Genomic DNA, 26,367 nt, shown 5'->3' on the forward strand with positions numbered 1-26,367 from the left:
TTTCAGGATTTCTAGGCAGGAAGTGGAGCTCACAACCATCCACATAGCTCGCTGTAGTCATCAGGATGGGCTGCTGGTTCTTTAGGAATGTGGCACGATGGAGACACGAGACTTGGAAAAATCCCAGCTCTCTGTAGATTTGAGCAAAGGGGGAGCAGCAGAAACACTTTCTGTCTGCTTTGGGGACACGAGGTCCAAGGAGCTGGGGTGGCAGAGGGTGACCTGGGCTGGTAGCAGGTCAGGTCCTGTGTCATGACAACATAGAGTGGCACAGGACAAAACTAAAAGCATGCACAAGCACACTGATGAAGACTTTCTGATGCTGCACATCCTACAGGAAAAGCTGCTATCACACAATCCATTGGAATTTATAACTTTTATTTGCAATACTTTAGGTCCAAGTTTCAAACTGCAATATTTTTACACTCAAGACACAGTCATGCACAATCCATATTTCAATTTCCTATTGCTTTAACCACAATTTAAAATAACTTAATATTGGAAACAAAACCCAAAATCTTTAAAAAAAGGATGCTGAGGTCAATAAGATGGATCCATGCCATCAGCACATTTACAAAGTAAATAACTTAGTTCTCCTTTTAAAAAGATCAGTTACCTCTTAATCCAAAGTTACAGAAGATTTTTCACTACACATTTGTTTTTTGTTTTTCTCTTTCGTATTTTTTCTGTTTTTTCTTTTCTTTTTTCTTTTTTTTAAACAGATAACACGTCCTAAAAAAGGAATGTACAGCAAAATGAGATACATTTCTGATAAACAATGAAAATGTAGGCTCCTCCTCTGTTTACTTTTGTCTGGATACCCTGAAGAAAAAAATCTAGCACACACCAGCATAGGTGTAAACTGGTTGCTTTGGACTAAACTGGAGTTTAGCACTGGTGACATCCTGATCCAGTCAAGAGTTGCAGAATTCCTTTGCAGATCTCAAACCATGTGTTTGCAGGCACAGCACCTGCAGTGCTGACGCACCAGTGCATGAGAATAACTCTGCCAACGTTCCCCCACGGAATTTGGGCTCTGCCCAAGAAGGAGGTGCTGCAGTCCCTAGTTCCTGGCTCCTGTGTGGAGCAGCTCCTTTCCTGCTGGCTGAGCTGCTCAGGCAGCCCCTGGCCCTGCAGGGCTGAGGCCTTTCCTTCCCCCTGGCTGTGCTACAGACAGATTTAGCAGCATTGATTAACGTGGGGATACACAGAGGGACCAAAAGCAGTTGCCTTTGTACAGCTTAAGCTCAAAGGTCAAAAATCTCAAGAGACAAGGTGGAAGAGACTCACAGGCTGCCTGTTTGCTCTGCTGACCCACTTGTGACCAGTTTTGTGTGAGGCAGAGTGAGAAAAAGGGGCAGCTCCAACTCACCCAGGCAGCCAAGGGACGCATCCAGCCCAGGGCCTGGGGCACTGTCAGCACCTGCTGCTTCAGCAACCAGTTCAGTTGTAATTGAAAGCAACAACCAAATTCTCACTGGCTCCAGAGGGAGCAGCAACAGTGCTTGAATTTGATCCCTAAGCCTGGAGCAGGGCTGGACACTCAGCATGCAGCAGCAAATGGACCTTTCAAAACAACCTCCTGCCACTGTTCCCTCCCATTTGCAGTGGTGTCACACCAGCCTGAGGCATCTGGGAGCCCTCCAGGCACTGACTTCAGATGGCAGGCCCTGGGCTCCTGGAGGTCTTGCTCCCTCCCCATATCGAGTTTCCAGATGGAAAAGGCTGCTGTGACCAGGCAGCTCAAAGGACAGAGAAATGAGGGTCTCAACCACTTTATCTGTGCCCGTTACACAGTCTTGGGTAGCAGCCACTGAGCACAGGGGCAGCAAAGGGCACAGAAAGAGGGACAAAACTATTCAAGTGCAGAGACTGGGAAGAGTGAGACCTGGGAGAAGTAACATGCTGCTTCATTCCACCCTTTTGGGAAGCTCTTTCTTGCTTCAAACCCCTGAGAGGAATGAAGGGCAGAGAGGAGGTTGCACATAAATGATACTCATGTTTTCACACACTCACCCTCTCAGTGTTTTAGAAGAAATTGGATGAAATGTATTCTTCTCCCCGAGTAATCTCGTTTAGCATGAGCTGCTCAGCACTAGGAGCTGAAGGAGCTGAAGCCTTAGGCCACAAGAGCTGACCAAGAAGAAACTTTTTGATCAAAATAAAGTTGCCAACATGGACCTAGCTGAATCCAGCAAACAGAATCACAGAACTGCAGAATACTTTATGTTGGAAAAGACCTCTGGATACCAGGGTCAGAACCTGTTCTAGTGGCTGGCATCCATAAACCTCTAACACCAGGAGCTGTGATTCCAAGGTGTGTGCACATGGGTCTGACAGCTCTTCTGACCTGCATTCCAACCCAGGCCATGGTGCCCAACCCTGCTCCTGCTGGGTCTGTGCCTCAGTTGGGTGAGGCAGGTGCTGCTCACAAGCCTCCAGCAGCTGCAAAGACGGTGCCACCAAAGAGAGCAGAAAGTACCTTACACACAGGTGCTGCAGCTGATGTGTGTCTGCTTGGAAACTGTGCAGGACAAAGTCACTGTGATCACAGGCTATTAAATCAATTAGCAGTTTCCAATATTATCAACTTTAACCAATGATATTGCCCCCAGTTTCCTCAGGGTCAGATTCTCACAGAACTCAAGTTCTGAGGGAATTGCTAAGCAGCAAGAACAAAGTTTGCAGGCTTGTACCCACATGGCAGCCCCAAGGGCACTCATACAGAGCATATGGGCACCCCTCCTCTTTGCTGTAAGACCATTTTTTCTTTTGAGATAACTCTTGTAACTAAAGGTACATGCAACTGTTGGTAGGCTCAGGCCAGTGAGGGTTTGCAGGCATGCTGCACACCTAGGATTATGGCAATCAGCTCTTAACTGCATCCAAAGAGAGATGGATAAGTAAGATTCTTCAAGTTTCAGTGAGAAAAATAAAATTACCCCGTCAGCTCAAGGACAGACACAAGAAAAGAGAGGTTTTGAAGATCCCTGAAGTGCAAATCACACTCAAAAAAAGCTTGGATGGTTTCTCTTGAAAGACAAAGGTTATCCTTTTTCTGCTTCCTGAAAACTTGGGATAAGATTGGAGATATTTACCTGGTATGGGGAGTGGAGAGGAAAAAAAAAAAGGGGGATGAACACTTATATTTATAGGTTTTCATCAACCCATCATTAAGTTGCTGCACATCTAGGCATGAATGAATGGTCCAAGACCAGGATGTGTATGGACCACTGACTTGGCAGCACTTAGCAAGGCAAAGCTGGCACTTGAGTGCATTCCTGGGTGTCAAGCAAAGAAACACTGGCTCCTTCCTTTAATGGCAGATGTCACAGGGCTCTCTCTGGCTCTTTGCTCACTGGATTTGCTCAGGACTGGACTAAGAAATACAAATATTTACATGCTCAGTGTGAGGAATAGTTAGTAGCCACACCAAGGATTATATACTGGAAATAGCTGCTGTATGGACAATAGAGTACAGTGACATTTCCTACAACTAGAGGACAGGAGACAGGTGCTTCCCTTCTCATGGTGACTGGAGTGTGCTTCATTTTTGGTGGCAGGACATAGGGAAGGACTGACTCAAAGACCTGCCAAAGTGCAGCCACAGGCTTCAAAGAAACTCAGCACAAACCCTTGAGTTCTTTTGTGTGTAGTGGACTGGCCAATCATTAGCCAAAGATGAAGAATAAATATATTTACATGGACACAAGAAGTGAGAATGGAACCCCGGCCCAAGTTTGGGATCCAACCCTGAGAGCACTGTAAGATCCACCCCTGTGCAGGTTCCCAGGAGTGCATGCAGGAGCTGTATGGAATTTTACATAGGTATGGTTGTATTTTTTTTCTTTTTTCTTAAATAAATAAACTTTTCTGTGCTTCTCAAACTTCCCTGACTTTACTGCTACCATGCTTTTGTCCCAAAACACATTTAAACCACAGTGAGCTATTGGCTCATTTTCATGCCTTCATTGCAGGGATGGGAATCACAGTCAAGTTCTTGGCTAGGGTATGTCACTGTTTAATTTTAAAATGAAGACAATTAACCAATCTTTTAAAATCTTGGAATAAAAGTGTCTGAAACTTTTAGTTTTCATTTCGCAACAGAAACAGACTATTTCTAATACTTCAAAAATATATATAACTAATTGCTTGATCTGAGGATAGCAGTCAGAAAACCCAAGGTGGCTCCAGAGATTTTAGAGTATTTGTCTCTTTCCTTTCTGCAAGGCCAGTGCTCTATATCCTAATATACTCTGTGAGCCTGTAAATAATGTGTAAGACTTGACCCCCTCAGGACTGGACTTTTGTGGGTTTGTGTTGTTGGGTTTTTTAAAAACACTTGTGTCTTTTCTACATTTAATATCCAGGCTGGGAGGATACAAACAGAGCTGCCATCTTTCAGTATCAGTGAGTGTGAATCAGCACCAGAGACTGTCCCAAGCATGGAGCCACAGGGATACTGCAGGAACATCCCCTGCCTGTCACACAGTCTCAGCTGGGCAGGTACAGTCCATGCTGAAAACAGCCACAGCAGAGATTATTTCTGCTGAATCTTGTCTGCCTCCCAGGAATTGGTTTTAAAGAAAAATCTCTAGATTTGCTGATGCAAAGTAAAAGGAATATAGTATTTAATAAAATTAAATGTAAGGCCTCTTAGGACAGCAGCTGTCTTTAAAAAGTCAGTGCCAACAATATTCTGTATGCTGAGGCATACACTGATTAGAAAAAAAAAAAGCTACCATTTGATTTCCTTATTTTTCATACCTGCTGTCTTCTGGAAAGTCGTGGTGGTGGGGTTTTTTTGAAGTAGAGATGCTAAAATACTTATAGGTAAAGGAAAAAAATAGGAAATTCCCCCCTTCGCCAATCAAATAGAGTAGTAGTCAACAGAAGTATTTAGACTGTATGTCCAGCAAACATGTGCATTACAAAGTGCTTTCCTTTTAAAGGATGGTTGTCTGTTTTGTGGATAGGAAAAAATAAAATACATACTGGAAACAGAAACTGTCACTCATTTCTTCACTTCTTACAGGAATACAAACATATTTCATCCTGCTGAATGCTTTACACATTGAGAGCAGCCCATCTCCAGCCCAAATTACTCTTTCACAAGGAAGCTTCTCCTACAGACACAGATCTTGAGCTGACAGACAAAAATGGGACCTCACAAGAGAAACAAAGTCTTCTAAACAGAACAGAATCATTCATGTTGGAAAAGACTTCTGAGCTCATGGAGTCCAACCATCAACCCAGCACTGCCAAGCCCACCACTAAACCTGTCCCCAAGTGCCCTATCTACAAATCTTTTTAAATCCCTCCAGAGATGGTGACCCAACCTCTGCCCTGCACAGCCTCTTCCAATGCTTGACCATCCTTTGGGTGAAGAGATTTTTCCTATATCCAATCTAAACCTTCCCTGGTGCAACTTGCAGCCATTTCCTCTTGTCCCATTGCTTGTTATTTGGGAAAAGAGTGATTTCCCCATTGCTCCCACCTCTTTTCAGGTAGCTGGATACTGCTGGCTCATGTTCAGTTGCTCTCAACAAGCACTCCCAGGTCTTTTCCCACCAGGCATTTCCCAGCCACTCTTTCCCAAGCCTGGAGCTGCAGGGCGTTGTTGTGACCCAAGTGCAGGATCTGACACTCTGCCTTGTTGAACCTCATCCAACTGGCCTTGGACCAACAATCCAGCCTGTCCAGATCCCTCTGCAGAGCCCTCCTGTCCTCCAGCAGATCAACACTCCAACCCAGCTTGGTGTTACCTGAGGGTGCCCTCGATCCCCTCATCCAGATCACTGACACAGATATTGAACACACTGGCTCCAGCACCCAGCCCCGGTGCACCCCTAGTGACAGCCCCAGCTGGATGTCACTCCATTCCCCATGGCTCTCTGGGCCCAGCCATCCATCCAGGTTTATTTCCCAGAGAGCAGTGTATCCATCCAAGCCATAAGCAGCCAGTTTCTCCAGGAGAAAGCTGTGGGAAACACTGACACACGGTTTACTAAATTCCAGGGAGACACATCCATAGCTGTTCCCCTCATGCCCTAGGCAGGTCATGCTGTTGTAAAAGGACATCAGGCCGGTCAGGCAGCACCTGCCTATCACAAACCCAAACTAGATGGGCCTGATCCCGTGGATGTCCTGTATGTGCCATGTGATGGCACTCCAGATGATCTGCTCCATGACTTTTCCCAGCACTGAGGTCAGGGTGACAGACCTGTAATTCCCAAGATCCTCCTTCCAGATCTTCCTGTAGATCAATGTCACATTTGCCACAGTTCAATCACATGGGATCTTGTCCTTAGCCAGGACTGCTGGTAAATGATGGAAAGGGGCTCAGTGGGCTTGGATACTCCTGCCCTCACGTACCTCCTGCTGTAGCTCTGGCCCAAAGTGGCGGAATTCCTCTTGCTGGGCACATGTCCCACAGCTGTACTCATGCTGCTGCCACCAGGACTAGCCTTAGAGCAGGGCACAGCCTGCAGCTGACACCTGGCTGGCAGCCCAATCCTACCAGAGCTCTGTCTGGGCTGCTGCATGGATTATGGTGGGTGCAGGACTTAGAGAAGCCATAGCTTTCTGTTGTGTGGACACCATTGCTCCCTGGTCAAGCTGGCAGGGCTTCAGCACCTTCCTGCACAGCCTTCTGCACCATCTGCTGTGCTATGGCCTCTTAGCCTGTCCTGGCCACTCTCACTCCTCAGGGGCTTCTATAATGGGGAGAAAGCTTGGCTGCCATTGATCCAGCTCCTGTCAACCACTGTCGCTCCAGCTGTGGGCTCCTGGTGGCTTCCTCAGCTCCTCCCGACGTTCCCCCAGTCCAGGAATGCAGAGCTGCTTGCCTTGGTGTGTTATTTGGCCATCTGAAAAATTGGACCTGTTGTGCTCCCCGGGAAATGAAGAAAAGCTAATTTCTGCTTAGCTGTGGTAACTCAGGGAGGTTTGCCCCTGCCAAGGACACTGCAGTGGCCAGCGAGAGCGAGGGCAGCAGCAGTAAGGACACTTGCGACACTCGCGAGCGACACAAAGACTGCAACTAAACAGGATGCCAAAGCCAGACATGCTCCTGGCCTGATTCAAGAGCAGCCCAAGCATCCTTCATTCCTGCTGGCCAGACATGAAGGTGGTGAGCAGCTTAAAGGCTATTTAACCCTTGGCAGGAGCAGGCCAACGTGAAAATCTAGAGCAGAAAGCTGTTTTACTGTGGGGGCTTTTTTGCTCACTGGGTGCATGTTGCTTCAGTTGCTGTTTTGAAGGTCTTGCATGAGTTGTACTCCTAAAATACAGCAACAAATATGCCATGCAAATGCTTTTACTGAGTGAAGCCACACTATGTCTTTCAGAAACAAATAAATAAAACACAAATTGCATACTGAAAGTATTTTGCTCCCTTCCAAATCTGCTGACTAGTCAAGCACAATCCTCAGGCACATCCCCAATTCCATCTCTTGCAGGAACTCAAGAGCTTCATTGCGGAGTGCTTGCCATACGTAGGACAGCAGAAAGCAGGCTGGCCTGGTGCCTCCAAGTAATTCTGCAATTAATTCCACTTTGCCTTTCACACCTTTGTTCTTGCTCAGTGCACAGTTCCAGCTTTTAAGGCGCTTTCTTCCCGAGCTGGCTGCTGCACTGGCTCCTGCAGATCTGAACTGTGCAGGTTGTTCCCTGTGTCAGCCTCAGTTCCCAGGGCAGAACTCCTGTCCCTAAAGGATGCTCACCTGTGCAGGAGCCTGCAGAGCAGCCTGGTCCCCCCACCACCTCTGCTGAGAATTCCACAGACACTAGGAACCCTTCCCAGGAGCTACAAGACAGCTGGGAGAAGAACAGGCACCCTCAGAAGCGACACCACCGCTCTGCTCTGTTTGCTCTTCTCTACTCCTGCAGAGACTCAGGATGGCCAATCCCACCAGGCTGTGCCTTTCTCAGCATGGCCACGATTTCCCTGGAGAACAGCCCCCACCCAGTTTGGCTCTGAGACAGGAGGATTAGTCCTGTCCCAGGAGGAGGCACCCATGGCCAGGCTGCTGCCTCTTGCTGTTCCCAGCGCCTCCTTCCAGCCTGGCTCTGCCGATGCTCAGGCTGCTCTGGGCTCTGCCAGGGCTCTGCTGGGGCTCAGCCCCAGGCACGGCTGGGCCCACTCTCCCCTCACACTGCTCTGACAGCTTTGCATCAGACAAACCTGTTCTGAGCACACCGACTGATCTTTCTGCTGTGTCAGCTGAGTCAGACTCTCACCCGGGCAGAGATTGCAGTCAGGGGTACAAATGCAATTGGCAAGAACCGAACTACTACACAGTCCCAGCTGAACTCTTTATCTCCACAGGATGTTTTGTCTGTCCCATCTTCATTCCTTTTTGGTTGGAAATGCAATTGCACTTTCTTTCTCATGTAGAAGTACCACAACTGGGCAAAAACTGGCAAGTGGGCCGTATTCAAAAGGCAGTCTGGAGTTGATGAATGAAGAATTGCCCTTCTCCGATTCCAAACCATACCAAAAACCCCATAAACACGACTTTACATCGTTAAGAAAGAACTGACAATTTAAAAGTGAATGTACAGCTTATTCACAGGGTGAGAAGGAAGGGAATCTTCCAACTGAATTTGCTTTACCTTGGAAATGACTGAGGCAGCAAAGCATTTTCTGTCATTACCTCTCTGTCCTTAGCCCCGATTCATCTCAAAAATAAATTAAGGAGCCAGAAAGCAGGAAGAAGACAAATGATAATTTTTTACTCCTTGAGGAACTGGGGTGGTCCTACCACCATGACTGTGACCGTTGGTTTGTTCATCCATCCATCTGTCCCGCAGCATGAGAGTTGAGGTTTTACAGAGTTTGTGTTCTCAGTCCTGCTCTGAGCTGGCAGGGCAGAAAGCCGACCTGCAGTGCTAGCGGCTGCTGTTCTTAATTGCTTCCTTCGCTGCAATGATCAGAGGAGTCAGGCTCGAGAGTGGCTTGGCTAGTTTTAAAAATGGATGCTGCCCAAGGGAAAGAAACAAGAAAAGTACCATTACTTTCCAAACTCAGTTCCTCACAGACTCAACCAGGATTCCACTCGTTACCAGAAATACTCAGAAACAGGACTGAGGGAACCATCTGCACTTCCACCTTCATGTCCAGGACATTGCTATCACAGGCAAACAGGGCCCACACACCTATCAATCCATTTTTCCAGGTGTATTCAGTTTGCTGGGATTTTTGCCCTGCCAGTGCTCTGGGAATGCTGCTTGCTGCCCCAGAGCTATGCTCCTTTCAGGAAACTCAAAAGACTCACTTAGGTTCTCCCTTTTTAAAGACACAGACTATGTTAATTGTCAAAAAAGACTTGTGTAAGTCATTCCTTAGGAAACTCCAATACCTCTAAAAAATGTGTAATCCAGTAGGATTTAGGCTCATGTGTTTTCTGAAGACCTGTAGTGAGGTACAGGTTTTCAGCAGCAAGTCAAGAGCAGGGACACAAGTGGCAGAGTGCTGATGGACTCAGCTCTGGCTTGCAGGGAGAGCAGTGTCTATCTTTCCATCCCCTGGCCCTCCTGTGCTGGCTGGCACCTTCCTTCCCAGCAGGGACAGTCAAGTGGCATATTCTGCAGCTCTGTCTCTGCCACAAAACCTGGCAGCAAACCTCAAGCAGCTTGACTGTGCCAGGAAGCAAACAGGGCTGGGACAAGTCCTGATCAGCTATACCTGTTTTGGGTGGCACAAACCTCTAAAAATGGAGCTTGGTGGCAGAAACCTCTAAGACAGGAGCAGGAGGGACAAGCTGGGGCCCCCTCTGAGGCTCACAGTGATCTCCCTACAGGCTCCTCCTTCCCACAGCCAAATCTCTGACAGCTTGGCTGTCAACACCATTTCAGGCCTCTATACCTGGTATCATTCTACTTCAGTTATTTTGTCAAAAATTAAAACTGAATTTACTCCCAAAAGTACAAAACAGGGCCACAGAAATGACCAGGAGACAGAAAATATCTCCTCTGAGGAAAGGCTGAGAGATCTGGGCTTGCTCAGCCTGGAGAAGGGCAGATCCTGTGGAGACCTCACTTTGCAACTCTCCAATACTTCAAGGAGGCTTGTAAGAAAGTCGAGGACACATTTTTTAGCAGGGCCTGTTGCAACAGATCAAGAGGGACTGGTTTTTGACCCAAAGATGATCAATTTAGATCTGATCTAATTAAGAAATTGTTTACAAGGAGAGTGGTGAAACACTGGTACAGGTTGTCCAGGGATGTTGTAGGTGGAAGCCCATCTCTGGAAACATCCAAGGTCAGATCAGATGGGGCTCTGAGTGACATGACCTAGTTTAAGAGATCCCAGCTCAGTCAGACTAGTTGACCTTTAAAGGTCTCTTCCAACCCAAACCATTATAGGATTCTACTTAGTTTTCATTTGAAGCACCAAGACTGGAGATTAATATGTGGGGGGAGCCACCTGATGCCTTTATTTGATGAGAAAACTGACCCCTTGGACATCAGCTGCAGCTGCTTCCCACCCTACCTGCAGGAGTTCCTTGGCAGAGCCTCGCCTGTCCACGTCCATCTCCAGGCAGCAGTTGAGGAAGTCTCGGAACACGGCCGAGAGTCGCTCTGGGTTCTGCAGCTCTGGTGTCCCGTTTGTAGCTATCAGATACAGTGCCTGGAGACAGAGCAAACAGAACACTGCTTCATTCACACCCAGAAATACTCACACTCCCTATTTTTAAGTTCCAATCTCCACTGGCAGTTTCTTTCCTGGCAAAGGGCTGGAGATGACTTTCATACATCAAGAACAACAAAAAACCCCCCAAAAACCCTGATGCAGTCACAGCTATTCCAGCATCAAAATGATCTTGCCTTGACAGCTGATTTCATTGGCTGACTTGGTTAATAGGAACTACATCAGCACATTTTACTTCTCCAAGTACTGACACAGCTTTACAGGCCATTTTAAAGAGTCAGTGTGGTCTAAATATATTTTTTCAAAGAATTATTACACAAAATGCATCTGTGCAGAGCTCACTGGTCCCTAAAGTATGGCTTCCATAAAACACAATTAATTAATTTTTTGCCTGTTCTTGATAAAAAAGAAAAAGAAATCCATCAACTTATACCTTGGATAAAAAACCAGAAACATTTGCAGTCTCATGTTGAACAGACATGTCAAATTGCACAAATATATTATGATGAAAAGGCAGAATTGGCAGACAGGACCCACCTTCAACTATCTTTCAGCAGTCTATAAATTCCAAATCAGCTTCACTTATGTGGTAAAACTTTTAATAGTCTCATCAGAAAAAGGAGTAATTCCATCCCTACGGTAACCCTCCACTAATTTTAATACTCAAGTAAATGCATTAATGACATCCCCATCCCAGACACTGCCAGGCACAAAATAGGAGGTTTTGGCAGTTGGACTACTGAAGGCTTAGTGCCATGGAGAAAGTGGCTTGGGCTAGGAAAGGAAAATGTTCACTATATATTACAAAAAAATCCAACAACTAGCGTGTGCCATCAGCTAAAAAAATTTTGCTGTAAAAAGCAGTCTTGCTTTATAAGCTCTTCTGTTCAGAGGCAGCTGAGACCTCTTACACAGATCTCAAGTATATCTGACTGTGAATTTGGTCAGAAATAGGAAATCCAGTTATCTTTCTAACAGCTGACCTGAGGCTTCTTGAGGAGTCCTAATCAACATTTCAGACTAAGGAAGCAGGGAATTTTCAGCATCCAGATCAACAACGTTCATCCTTTTCACTTGCTTTTACTGCCTTATACAAGGCAACTGCATTTTTTGCAAGTGAAATATGGGTTCACAGGAAACAAAAGCGAAACTGTGATGTGCAAAGGTCTCTGCTGGTACAACAGGGCTGCAGTGACAGAGGCCTAATGCCACCCTGCCACTACAGTGCACTCTGCTAATTCAGCACCACTCTGAAGCCAAACCTGTTTATTTCTTATCCACCCTAAATGAGGTGACACAGTGTGCAACACTGCACATGTGTGCCTGGAACCAAAAAGCCCAGGCCACCTATCAAACCAAAGGAAGTCTTCCAAGAAAACTCAGGAACCTTTTTCAAGAAGTGTGAAAGACTTGTATAGTTGAAAGAGTGAAATTTGTATAATTGGTGTATTCTTTTCTTAAGCAGCTGGGAGGTATGTCCTGACCTTCTGCAGTTTCTTCTGTCAGTCTGCAATACACAGTCTGGATGCCACAAATCAGAGAAAGCACAACCTTACAGCATGGAAAAGCTAAAGATCATGCTCTATTTTAATTGTAGCCTTAACAAAACATATGTATGCATGTATACATATAGGTAAAAGTTAATTTTCTCATAAATTACCACAGGAATTAACTGTGCAGCATTTTGTTTCAGCTGTCAGTCATGAGGTTTTATCCTGGTATGCATTCCTTCACTACTACCTACTCATTTGGTGTAAGAACTGGCCATTTCATTTTAAGATATTAGGATAAAACTGAAAACTTCAAAATACACTAGTTTTCTACAAGTATCTGTGCTAAAAGATACTTTTAGAAATGTGTTTGACAATAAATAATTGCATTATTAGAACAGTGGTCTTTCCTGGAAGGTTCAGGTAATCAATCAGCACTGGTGAGACACTGAAGAGAGTTTTGTGCCTGCAGGTACAGCTTCAATGCTTATCATAAAAATTCCCCAACTGGAGAAGCACGGCACTTAAAAATTTTTGTCATTGGGAGATACAGCTCAAAAAGGGCAAAAAGAGTTCAAAAAGGGCATGAGAAATTTCAAGCATCGCTGAAGGCTGAAGTGGCAAGTTTCTGCACAGGTACATGTCACTTTGCCTCTGAGCTTCTCACAGTGATGCAACCAAAGCTACAACAGATGCTGATGTGCTGTAGGAACATTTTTAGAAGTGGGTCTTTGTAGAACCAGTTCAAGCTGATGTGAATGGGATTTTATCTCATGGAAGACAAAATATGGCACAAATTAGAAAGACAACAGTATCTGATATTTCACCCTACCCTGAGAGGATTTTCATTAAGGTAAGGAGGTTCTCCTTCCACCATTTCTATTGCCATGATCCCAAGTGACCAGATGTCCACCTTGGGGCCATATGCTTTTCTTGTTACAACTTCTGGTGCCATCCAGTAAGGAGTCCCCACCATTGTGCTCCGTTTACTCTGCTCAGGGGTGATCTGCGCACAGAAGCCAAAATCAGCTGAGGAGAAAAACAAATACTGTTAAAGCCAGCTTGAATTCCAAAACCAAGCAAAAGAACCCCCACTTTAAGTCTGAGAATGCACTGTGGAATCAGCCATGCTGTGTTTCCTCAGGGCTGTAGCCAAGGTAATATGGAACTGGTCACTTAAAGAAACCCTCATGTTTCATCCACTGGCTTTTACTTAATCACTTGAAGCTTTAGACAGTAACTCCCTCCACTCTGGAAGGGTCATACACAAAGCAAAGCCACTCTTGACACCCTGTTTCTCTCTGGCCCTCTCTGCACATTGCAGCTGTGCCCTCACAGCAGGGTCCAGGTGCTCCCACCAGCACCACCTTTGGAGAACTGGCTGTGACTCAAAAGGAATCCCCCACCCCACATCTAGGAACGCTGCATGTGACCAGGAATACCTACTCAATTTGACAGATCCATCCATCCCAAGAAGAATATTGTCACTTTTGATGTCTCTGTGGATCACTTGGTTGGAATGAAGGAAATCCAGGGCTTGCAGGCACTGGTAAGAGAAAAAAGAAATATAAGGGTAAAAATTCATGTCATGATTTCATCACACAAGACAGGAAATGGTTTTATGAGATTTCCTTTCTAGAGGAGTGGTGAGGAATGGCAGAACACAGTGCAGCCAAGGGAAAAGCTTGCTGCTCCAACCCTGTTACAGTCATGTCATTCTAGGGGAAGGCACATACTAGCTTTTGAAAGGGAAACATCAATTGTTGCTACAGGCTGTCCTTTGCAAACACAGACAGAATGACTGCTGCTGCAGTGGATCTGCTCTTTCTTCTCCATATAATGACAACACCACAGAAGCAGAAGCATCACCTTGTCCATGCAAACAGAAGCACAAGTGGATCCCTCACCTCCCGACAGACAGCAGCAATCTGTCCTTCATCCATACATGTCTCGGTGACAACATCAGTTAAAGAGCCTCCAGCCAAGTACTCCATCACCACCCACAGCTCATCACCTACAAGGTAGCTGAAAGGAGAAAACAATGCTGTGGGGATGAATGTGCATAGCCAAACTAATGAATAATCATAACCTACAACTGATTCGTGTCTCCAGGTCACTTGCAAATGAAGACAGAATAAAATGAAAAGGACATTCCTTCTAGGCTACACAGCTCTTGGAATCTGCACAGTGGAAAAAGGAGATATCTTAGGTGACAAGCAAGGGAAGAATGCACTTAGTAAGATAAGCAAACAAAGATAAATCTGGAACCAGGATACATGCCACCAGCTAGCTAATCATCTTAATTCGTGAATTCCACCACTAACCCCAGGAATGAGGCAACATAACTTTCAAAGTTATCCATGGGAGGAGGGTGTGCACCACTGAGGACAGAAGTTGGTCCAATGTTTGGAAAACCTTGCAAAACATACATTCAGAAACAGCAAAGGCCATTAAAAAACTGTCAAATTAGGTGTTTCTGGAAACAAGAACTTAAGTCTTCCTGGCATCCCCAGCAATGGAAAATAGTAGAAACCACCCAAAGGAAAGAATTTCTAGGAAAGAATTTCTTGTCAGCACCTTGCACAAGACATAGAAAATCTGATCAACTTTGAAAAAAAAAACAACCCAGAACAACAAAACAACATGGAAATACTTGGAACATGGAGCTGACAGACTGTTGTTTTAGTAAGATATGCCTGGTCAAGGTTTTTGAAAAGCAACTTCAAACTATGCATGCCAGAATAGACTAATGCAGAGCCAATGCAATCTCCTCCCATCCACTGGAGATGTGTAGAGAAAAAATAAAGAGCTCCATGTTCTGCAGTGATCAAAGGGTTTTTTTTAACCTTTGGCCTGCAGTGTGTAAACGAACATTCACATGATAATACAGAACAACTTACCTGTCTAAATAGTTAACAATATTGGGATTCTTATTTTCCCTCATGACCAGGATTTCATTAATAATTAGTTCCTTTTTGGGCTGCTGTTGGAGATTCATTTGCTTTATGGCCACCTAAAATGACATTAAAAACCATAAACGTGAGTAGTCTGTTGCACGAGGTCAGAATGAACATGCAGTGGACAGCTGCATGATTTTTGATAGTATCACCTGCTATTCTTGATTTCATAACAAAGCAAACACAGACATACATTATGGATGTTGTTCCACAAGAAAAATAACAAGAAAAATAATGGGGAACAGAGACAGAACAATTTCTAAACCAATGCATTTATACTGGCAATAAAAATTATCCACTTTTTATTGGCACAAAAGCTCGTTGGGATTTCTTAGCAGATTTCTCTCCATTAAAAAAAACCATTCAGGGATAATGTAACATGGTACCAGGGTGGGATCAACAATATTGTGGAGAGCACCAACATGTTCTGAAGACAGAGCAAGTAAAAAAATTCATCTCTTAAAACTGGACTTAAAAGCTATGGGTTAAAATTGGACTAAAAAGCTATGGAAGCATCCAGCCAAGCACAGAGAGTATCAAGGCCCTTATTGATTCTAGGAATTCACAGGCACCTTTTCAGGCATTTATGAAAACCTCAGATCCAGTGTTGCTGGAAAGCATATGGCCACAGTAAGTGCTCAGTTACTGAGGCACAGAACCACACTGCCCTTAAAGACCTTCCACTGAATAGCTGCAGACAGCAATGATGGATTTTGCCAGTTGACATTTGTCCATGCTTCAGAGGAACAGCCTTTGCAGGAAAGCTCTACTGGCCACCCAAAGCTCCAGCCATAGCAGAGGGGAAAGCACTCAAGAGCTGCAGAATCTGCTGGGATTTTTGACACTCACCTCTTGTCCTGTGGCGATGTCAATCGCTGTATAAACAGTTCCTGAAGCCCTAGAAACAAAACAGCAGGAGAAACTGAGAAACACTGAGAAACACTTTATTCCCTGGAAGTGAAAGCCAGCCCAGACAGGAGAGCTCTGTTGCCTGGAGTGTTTATAAGGGTTCACCCACTCCTCAGCCAACAGCATGGCAGCCCACCAGCCCTTTGTCATGCAGAGAAAACTGAGGTCCAACATGAAGAAGAAGGGCTGGTGCAAATGTCCAGTGTAATGTCACATTATTCTAATTCAAAACCTAAGGGGGGGTGTCTACAGAAACTGGAAAATAGTACATTCAAATCTTACTCATTTTGCTGTGGTTAATTTAGATTTTTTTCCCCCATTTTCTCTGTGTGTCTGTGAGTGTGTTTTTTTCATGAAATGTAACACACAATCCAGTTGGGTCTTCTCACACCTTTAAATTGAATCCATCTGCCAAACTCAGGCAATGTCACACAGTCACTCTGAGAACCCTGAATATATGACAGCCATTTGAGGAAAAGATCTAAATACAGCTTTCTCCAGCATGCAAGTAAACAATTTCCCAGCCATCCTGCAAGGTCACAGCTAGAGCAGGTTAAGGCATCTATTATTTCACACACAAATTGAGGACTCAGAACAGAGGATACTTAGAGAGATACTTTGTGTGTCAAGAACTGCAGGCAGCTGCTTCTGTTGTGTGCACCTAACATGTGAAGGACTCTTCATGGTGTCCATGTGCTGCTTCTGTGGCACACACAGGTTGTGTTGTAGAGCCACCAGAAATAAGTAGTGTGCTCACCTGCAGACTAGACAGGGTAGGGTTTGGTTTGCCATCTGCCTCTCCTTCAAAGATGTTCTTCCCCATAATGACATAAGGGCTGAAAAGGCCCCAGTCAGAGGCAATTCCTTTGGGTTTCAAAGCATCTGGGGGCTTGAAAAGCCCTCCTTCTGAGCTAAACCACAGCTTTACACTGCCATCACTTAAGAAGCCCATGTCTGCAGGAACAGTGAGGCAGTGGAGAGTCAGGGAGGGAATTCTCACAAGCAGGAATGTGCATCTTGCAAGTGTCCCAGTGATTGAAAGTGCCAAAATGAGTTTGCTCCTTCTCACATGATCCCCTGGCTTGTTTGTTTACCTGCAGGCTGAAATATTTCAGAAGCAGTTTAATTCAACAGAGACCTTATGTCTGCATTGAGAGCAATATTCTCATTGGGCATGCTATGCACACTTTTAATATAAAGGCAAATGCATTTTCCTATGACTAATTGACAAGATTAATCCAATTTGTTTTCATAAGAAGTCAACAACATTTATTCAGAATTGCTAACACTGTGGTGATTCTCCTGAGCAAAGTCATATCAGGCTTTATTTCAAAACAGCTCCTGAAATTAGAATGCTTTTGGAATGCTCCAGGCCACCTACTTGTGAGGAGTTTAGATAAAGGTAATTTAAGTAAAGCTGAGAATTAAATGCAAAGGCTTTGTGATTCTGCATTACAAACTTTCACTTCTAAGCCACTCATTTCTGACCAGTAACTTTTAATTTGTTCTGCAGCACCTGGTCTTTACTGCAGTTAGGCAAGTGCCAGGACTCACCATTAGATCTGTGTCACTGTGATGCAGTGCAGTACTAACCAGGCTGCTCATGGCTCCAGACTAATTTGTCTTGCTACAAGAGCTAACACTGCTTGAGCAAACACAACCTCTTTATCAAGTGCTAGTTAAAACTAAGTTTCCTCTGGTGGAAGCAACATTTTCAGTCCTCAGCTGGAGACAGAGGACAAAACAGGGACTCAGCACTGACCTGTTCTGCAGCACAGCCCTGCTGACTACTGCTCACTGCAAGGTGCTGTAAAACCATCACAGTCTTTATTGACTTCCCAGCTGTGTGAAGCCATGCAGTGCAATGTGCTGGCCAGCTGCTTTTCCTCACATAAGCAGCTGCTCTCCACCTGCAGTTCCCTGAGCAGCCACACCTCTCCCTGCCTTGCTCTCATTAGCAGCTACTAAAAACCTGCTCACTTCCAACACCACAACACTTGTCTTTGGCACAGCTGTACCCAACTCACTGCAGAGGTGGAAGCTCAGGAACTGGCACCTGCATTAACTGAGCAAATCAGCTACTGAGGCAGTGCCACTGCCCAGCACTGCTGCAGACACCCAAACCCCAGCCCTGCAGCACTCTGGGTGCTCCTGATCATCCTGTTTGACTATCTTTCTGATCATCTTTCTCTTTAGGATCTTTTCCTATCACAGTAAGTTGTCCTGCAGTGTTAGAGGCATGAGTTAAGTTATGGCAGCACACTCCTCCCCAAGGAGGCTATGCAGTCTTCAGGCTGCACTAAAAGCTGGAGGAAATCCATTTAGATACCCTTTTAGGCCACATACCAGCCACTTGTCTTTCCACCAGCTGTCAAGGCACCTTTGTACAAGCTCACTCCCACGTGAGGATGATGGTCACGTTCTCACAGTGACAGCAATAATCTGCTTCACACACATGTTTATTCTGCTCTCACTTGTTCAGCTGACACCCCTTTCCTAAGAGACAGGCACAGCTTGAAGTTTGCACTGACATTTTACAAATGACAGTAAGAACTAAAGGTTCGGATAGGAAGCAAGTTGGAATTTGAGAAAGGGTTTTTATACAATGAATAGAGCATAAAAACTTTCCCACAAGGGCCCTACCAAATCACAGAGATTTAAGATAAACCTGCCAGAGAAAGGGCATGGGTGTGTCAGCCTTATTGCAGTACATTAACTATTCCAGGTTCGCAACAGACTACTCTGAGCTCAGACCCCACAAACAGTTAAGGCAGGAAAATATCTCCTGATGCCAGAAAACAGCTTCTGTCCTACACTGCCAGCAGTGGCCTGGCATTACACAGATGGTGCCAGTCCTCCTGGAACAACACTGCCAAGGAAACACCAATGGTGCAGGCAGCCCATAGTTAAAATGCAAGTCAGATACCTAATTTTGAGGTAAGTTCTTTTGTTCTTGCCTCCTCACAGAGGAAATATTTCAAATTGATCCAATTTACAGTTAGCAAAGCTGGGTTTCCAAAGGGAATGGCTTGGGTGATTATTTTCAATAAATGCCTAGAACCTGCAGATCCACAAGGGATCTGCCACAAGGCAGATGATGTATCTTCCTCTGAAGTGCATTAGCACAGTGTCTATGACTGAATTTTTGGGTTTTACAACCCCTGCTAGAAAAAAAAAAAGCTTATTATTTAATCTCTGGTTTCAGTTTCTAAACTATGTGGTTATAAGCCTGACCACTGAATATTGTTTAAAGCAAATATTTGAAATAAACATTACTGAGAGCCATCAGCTGACAGCTATCAGGCGGTATGTTTCTCTTTTAGGTAATAATGTTTTTCTCTCCTTTCTTCAGCATGGTCGTATTATTTTGAGACATACAAAAATGATTTCTCATAAGAAAATAAGCAAACAAGAGCCACACACCTGAGGGACAAGAGGTCCTTCAGGCCTTTCTCCTTGCTGCAGATGAGATTCTGTCAGCATCAAGTTGTCTTTCAATTACTTTTGACCACAGTTATAAATTCTGATCAGTACTGAGAGACAGGAGGATCTAAAGCTGATGATATCTGAACATGTTTGGAGCTTGCCTCTCTTCATGCTTGATGCTCCACCACCAAAATACCTGGTCCATGGTTTTGTACAAGAAACTGGGATATGACTTACCCTTGGCCAATTTTTTCAAATCGAGTGTATTTCTTCTTAGGATCTCCCACGCTCACAATGCTCCCTGAAAGAAACAAAATGCAAGATTCTCACTTCAAACCAGAGATTCCACCTTCCAGCAGATCTGAAATGCAGCCCCACTGTCTGGGGCTTTGGGCCATTTGTGGTCAGTTGAGTAACAACAGCAACAGAGGCAGCTCCACAGCACAGATGGCCTCCATAAACACTGATTTACTACAGTCCTTTAGGGTTACCCTAAAGAAACTGAACACAAGGAGAAACATTCAGAACAGACAGAGATCAGAAAACAAGAGGCACCAATGCAAGCATTTGTTCACTACAAACATTAAGGAGAGCTATAACAACTCTGCCAGTATTTTCTTGGGAATAAACACACTGTGATTCAACAAAAAGTTTACTACTTCTGAAGATTAAATGTACCTTGTGTTCACTTTTTTATGAGCAGGTACCATTTTTGGAACAGGAAGAGTACTGCAAGTGCTTCCAGGAGAGGAGGAGACCATCTCAACCTTTCAGCAGTTTGCCAAAAGAATGCCTTCATGTTTGCAGTGAACAGCATTTCATTTTACCATCAAGAATGATGGGGTTTCAGAACCAGGGCCCCCATCACTGGTTTCCAGGCTAAGTTCTGAAGACATCCCTGCCCTGCACCATTTCAAGAACCACACTGCTGGTTTTCAATGTGACACAGCCCCACCACTCACACTGGACTCACCCTCTCACCACCACCCACACACTGTGCTCATGTTCTCCTGAAACCAGCAGGGTGGCTAACAGGACAGCAGTGCTCCTGGGGTGCTGGTGTGACACAGACAGCTGCCCAAAGGCATGCTGATCCTGAGCCCAGATGATATGATGCAGAAGACAGATCAAACAAGGGGCTGCTGCCCCCTGGAAGCTCCATGCTGCAGCAGTGGGTTGATCAAGCTCCACAGTGTGAGCAGGAGGTTTATACCTTCTCATCTCCTATCCCTCCTTCTAGTCAGCTAGAAAGGAGCCCCAGAGTCCTCTAGTCATGTTCTTCTCTACTGAAAAGTTATTTTGTAGTGAAGACCTGCTCTAGAGAAGCAGAATGAGCTTTGCTTTATGCCGTTTGTTTCAGTGAGATGAAACTATGAAAAGTTAACCAGATTCTGAAGGTTTCCCAGCTTGGGCTCCCGACACACCAATCCACCTGACTCTTGCAGGTTGGCACAGCAGGGCAGGACCACTTCAGGGCACTTGAGACCATGTGGGCATCCCAGGCAGCAGGCAGGCTCACCCTGCCATCAGTCCTGGCTGGCATTCCCAGAGCACTGGGTAAGGGGAGTGAGCATGTGGGGCAAAGGAAACCTCTTCTTCTGCAGCTCCATTAACACCCTTGCCAAGGGCTGCAAAATTGCTGTAGCAGGGAGTGTACCAGATGGTGCTGATGCCCTGTCTTCTCACTGTGCTGGCAGGCAGATTCCTGGCTAGGCAGCCAGTCAGATGCCCATTTGGATGCTGAAGACCTCTCTGCTCCATACAAATGGCCTGAACAGGGAGAAGAGGAGTTTGTGACTACTAAGAGGGAATGGTGCATCATCTAGTTTTGTTTTGGATGCACAGGTAAACAAATATTTATTTGTAATACAGGGATACAGCCAGATCAGTCAAAGGAAATAAGCTGCAGATCACTGAAGTCTTTCCTTCTGAACTCATCTTCTTAAACTATTTCTGTGATGTACATTCCAAGGTAAGTGCTTAGAAGACATTTGAATTGAGCCACCACCTCAGGCTTCACTGTTTGCATTCTATCAAGGAAACTACCAGACCAGAAAAACCAGTACTGTTTATTGAATTAAGCCTTTAGATTTGTTTGAGACTATCTATCAGATTTTGGCTCTTTCATTAGACACAGACAAATATCCTAATTACTGCTTTTTTTCCTTCCCATCAGATTCCTGGCATCTCCAAATGTGCAAGAAGGTGTCAAGCAGGGCAAGGTTTAACTTCAGCTGTCAGTGGCATGAAGTCCACAATGGGTGATGGGGCCAGACTGTCCCACATGGGACTGACTCACACCCTGTGGCTCACAATCCCATGAGCTCTGCAGCAGTAAATCAAACACTGCTCTAATTCTGTGCTGGGCTGGACAACAGGAAGAACACTGTGCTGCCAGTGCCTGGCTAGGTGCTATTTTCAGCAAGTTAATGGAACGGTGTATCTACTAGAACAGATATCACAAGTTCATGGAAGTTCATTCACTTCAGAAAACAATAAAGAGAAGGACTGAAGAAGAAAGATTTCTAAAAATTATTTTCCAAATTTGCCACTAATTTTGAAGTTCAGATTTTCTGGGTTTTTCCTCAAGACTTGAGTAGCTGCTTTTCCAAGGCAGTTGTTTGTGGTTGGTTCCCTGTACTTAAGCCAATGTACATCAAACATCACAGTATTAAAATCAACAAAGTGACAGGTACACAGCTCCTGCTCAGACAAGCACTCTCTGCTCTGGACAAAAGACAAACCTATCAGCTATTTTGATGTCTTTAAGCACTTTCCTTTATCAAGTCCTAAATTAAGTGGATAAGAAACCTGAATTGGGCCAGTTCTGTTTTATAGTTATCAGTAGAACATAGTCATGATTTCATTACAGACAAAATTTTATTTGATCTTATCTCAATATTACAGTCTTTACTCACTATTAAAGTCTAAAAGCTCTAAAAGAACTCAAGCTATTTCAAGTAGAAAAGAATTATGAAAGCCATTTTAGATAAAAGAGGGCAGGGGACATCTTCCTAAAAGTAGCATAGAAAGAATTGTGAGGGAAGTAGGCAAGGTGGAGTAGTCATGCAAGTTAAAATAGAACAAGCACCACACTGCTTAAATATAATTAGTTCAAGACTCAATAAAAAAGCATCATGCCTGTTTTCAGATAGCTTCATGAAAGCACAAAAATATTTTCATTGCCCACATCACAATTTGCCCAAGGCAGACATTCAGAGCTTGCTCACTTGGTAGCAAATTGTTAAGAAAGAAAAAGCATGAAAGCATGTAACATTTTAAAGATACAACTCCCCAAAACTCTAGGGCCCAGTCCCAACCTGGATATACAGCAGCTTGAATAAATGATAGACATACCTGAGCTCATGGATGCAGGGTACCTGTAGATCTCAGGGGAGGAAGCCTGCCTCAAACATTTAGCATCAGCTGAAGAAGCAGAATTCCTCTCTATAAGCTGACATACCTGCAGGTGACCACCTGCTCTGGAATTTATTTCACCATGCCCTCAGCTAAAGCTATTGAATTTATCCCTTGGATACTCCCTAATGTCACTGAGATTCATGTCAGCCTGGTAAGGATGCAGGAAACTGCAAGCAGCTGAAATCTCACAGCTAAGGAAGGCTCCAGCCTGTGCATTCACAGCAGCCATCAGGGGCAGGGCAAGGATGACAAGAAGGTTGAGCAATGGCAACCACTGAGAAAAAACCACAGCCACACAGCACTCTACTACAAGCAGGTGCCTCCATTAAAGACACATTATTGGCTTTGTGATCTGACAGAAGGAGGTGTAGATCAATCTGCTTTTTTTACTAACAATTAATGGTAGACACAGAATAACCTGGCTCTGCTCTGAACCAACCATTTAATCTGAGAACACTGCACTGGCAGCTATCACATGCAAGAAGCAAATTCAATTGGTTGCATTGCAGAATCAGGAAGGGCTTGATGTGCTTCAGTAGAGTATGATGTGCACAGGGGCTGGAGCCAATAGTCAGGATTCTAATAGTATTAACTGGCTGGGAATTAGCCATGAGAAAGTGCCTTGTTATCTGAGGAATATATAGCAGATGCTCCTTCCAAAGGAGCACTGACAAAACTGTAAAATTCTTAAAAACAAACTATAGAAGTAGGAGGAGCAATAACAGTTACAAAAAAGACAGCAAGAGAATACCTGGAAAATGTGTAACTGTCTCAAGGAGAGCTCACTGAGGCTGAAGGGACCAGTTTAGTGCTGCAGTTGTCTACTGGTAAAAAACCCCACACCAATAAAAAACCTCCCACAAACAAAAACCCAAAAACCCAACAGATTTTTGCAAAGTATTTTGACTCCAATGAACCATGAGAAGTTAGGAGTCTAGAGAGAATTTAGGAACCCAAACATTCTGTTTCATTTGGCCATTAGTACACAAGAGTTCCCTATGTCATTCACTAGGTCACAGCCTTTTGCTCAACCAGAAACAATCTCTGCTTTTGCCTTAAGCACAGCAGGAAGCTCAGGCAAACCCAACCCAGTATCAGCTGCCCTCAAAGGCAGCAGGAACACCCCAAGTGTTCTCTTGCTGCCTCAAAGCACAACAGTTTCTGTAGGGAGTTGTAAACAACTCTGTGACACTAAACTGCAAGAAACATTTGGTACAGCTAATGCTGACACCTGCAGCAAATACACTGCTCTGGCAGACTCAAAATACCCAATACATACTCAGTTTCTCTAGGATCTCCTCATCTGTCATCTTGGATTTTTTTCTCTGCCGGTCTGTGTTTCTGTACAGGGTGTTTGTGTTGGAGTTTTCAGGCTGGGGAGTGGTGGCTTCTTTAGCTGGTGCTGGTGCAGCGGCAGGTTCAATAACAGAGCGGGTGTAGATCTGTGACAAGAAATTATTTTGTGTCAGAAAGGTGGCTGGCAGAGATCCCCCTGAGATCATATTTCAAGTATGAACCCTTAGGAAGATCGTGTCAGCCACATCCAGGACTCTAAAACTGGTTTTGCTGTCCACTTCTCAAACTGAACAAGCAAAAATGAAAGGTTACAAGTTCATGGCCAGTTTCATGTTCAACTTTCATGGACTTGCTGATATAGTCCATGGAGAGGGACAGGCACCTCCAGAGGACAGTGTGTCCTATGTATCTTGCCAGGATATGAACAGCATCTTTGGATTGCTATCACTGCTGACAGGGAGCCTGCATTTTCACACCTGTAGCATTGAAGGACATGATGCTACCTCTTACCTGATATAAGAAGAAAGCCATGGCCCTCACCACAATCCCAGAAACTGACATGAGAATGTGAAAGTTCAAACCTGATTTTCCCAGTGTCAGTGGCTGGAGTGAAGCTCTGTGCCATGGCAGGACTTCCACCCAAGCACCTTCAGCCCCTTCAGTGCTGTCTGATCACAAACTTGCAGCTCTGCACTGCACCAAACACAGACCTAAAAAAGCTGGCACTTACTGATTTTGTGTGTTCAGGCCGTGGGGCGATAACAGGCGGAGGCTCATTGTCATCTTCCTCCTCTTCATCATCTTCATCCTCTTCTTCAGACACAGAGGGAGCCAGAGGAGGTTCTGATGCTGTTTTTGTGCTCTGTGGACAGACAGTGCTGTGAGTGTCAGTCTCTATCCTGGTACTTTGAAGCTCTTCCTCTACCCTCAGTCTTCCCAGACATCAGAGGCCAATCTAGACATGCACTTGCTCCTATGGGCCTAAAGTCTAAGTTAAACCCAGGACAACACTTAAAGGAATAGGTGCACTGAACTCCCCCAGTCCCACCTGCTGCTCAGAGGCAGGGGGTTATATCATGTCATCCCAAATCTGCTGGTGAAACAAAAAAATGAAAATGCACCTTCTGAAGTTTTTACCAACTGCTTTAAAGCTGGCTACAACAGGCCACTAGGAGAACTGATGCAAATCAAAGGCACCATTCAACATATTCACATCTGACTATCGCTCTCTTTAAAATGCCATCCCTTTGGTCCAGTAGAAATAGCAGTAAGGGAAGCCCACAGCAAACAGGGAGAGCTGAGTCGGTAATTTTGAAAAGCTGTCATGCTGACTGTCTCATTACTGCCTCTGTCTGCTAGACAAAAATACTACAGCATCTGCCAAGGTGTCCATATCCACTGGAAAAGCTACTGGGAAGGCTTCCTCTGCTCTGGTGAACACCACACTTCCTCTGAGAAGTGTGTTTTATTAAAGATAAGGGACGTGGCATTGATTGAAAATCTGAAGTGTGAATATTCAAAGATGATTTTCATTTCATCATACACAGTTGGCTGTGTAATCACAAACCTCACATGAAGTGCTTAACACTTTAAAATAAAAGCCAAATCCCCATTCAGTCACTTGCTATTTAATTCACTAACAATAACCCTAATAAATTTGGTCAGTATTAATGTGTATGTCACTCCTACATCTCTGGGATTGCTATTGCAATCCAGCATTTAATTGGAGTGGATGGTTATTTAAAACTTTCCTTCAATGGTTCCAGAGAGTTACATATCAATTATAACCTTATTTATATTCAGTTATATATCCAGCTGTACTAAGGAGAAATCATGAAACTCGATAGAAATGGCATTCTAAATTTTTAAAACTAAATTAAAATGGGCTCATTAGGTGGTGCTGCATATTGTTGTGAATGATATACACCATGGCTAAAACCAGCAATCTTCTGTCTGCTAAACCAGACTTTCACCTTTTTAAAAAGAACAAATCAGCCAGGGAAAGCTCATGGCTTGCTCCACAATTCTTAAACATGAAGAACATCAAAGGTTACTTTCCCACTCACCGAGGGATGGGCTTCTATGTATCCATGGGCGCTTTTATCTGCAATGAGCAAAGGAGAATGAACCAGATGCTGTTAGGAAAAAACCCTGCCTGTTTTGGGGAATCCCACAGAACAAGTTAACCCAAATAGAGATTGTTTTCCTTCCACAC

The 26,367-nt window shown here is 44.6% G+C and overlaps 1 protein-coding gene across 4 annotated transcripts in view; it reads right to left on the bottom strand.

Moving 5' to 3' along the window:
* Window positions 1-361: 361 nt before the first annotated feature.
* The window catches only part of PAK3 (p21 (RAC1) activated kinase 3), a 72,094-nt gene continuing 46,088 nt past the window's right edge, over window positions 362-26,367 (bottom strand). For 3 of the 4 annotated variants that reach the window (XM_066559753.1, XM_066559752.1, XM_066559754.1), the window contains exons 5-15: window positions 26,219-26,256; window positions 24,883-25,014; window positions 24,136-24,298; window positions 19,674-19,737; window positions 15,951-15,999; window positions 15,045-15,157; window positions 14,052-14,169; window positions 13,591-13,690; window positions 12,977-13,173; window positions 10,496-10,633; window positions 362-8,982 (exon numbers count right to left, since the gene is read on the bottom strand). In XM_066559753.1, coding sequence (XP_066415850.1) covers window positions 8,893-8,982; window positions 10,496-10,633; window positions 12,977-13,173; window positions 13,591-13,690; window positions 14,052-14,169; window positions 15,045-15,157; window positions 15,951-15,999; window positions 19,674-19,737; window positions 24,136-24,298; window positions 24,883-25,014; window positions 26,219-26,256 — 1,202 coding nt within the window. In that variant the 3' untranslated portion in view covers window positions 362-8,892. The remainder of the gene's footprint in view (window positions 8,983-10,495; window positions 10,634-12,976; window positions 13,174-13,590; window positions 13,691-14,051; window positions 14,170-15,044; window positions 15,158-15,950; window positions 16,000-19,673; window positions 19,738-24,135; window positions 24,299-24,882; window positions 25,015-26,218; window positions 26,257-26,367) is intronic. The other variant, XR_010784561.1, reaches the window with a different exon arrangement.

This window comes from Molothrus aeneus, chromosome 14 (genome assembly GCF_037042795.1).
Source record: "Molothrus aeneus isolate 106 chromosome 14, BPBGC_Maene_1.0, whole genome shotgun sequence".
Taxonomy (NCBI): Eukaryota; Metazoa; Chordata; class Aves; order Passeriformes; family Icteridae; genus Molothrus; species Molothrus aeneus.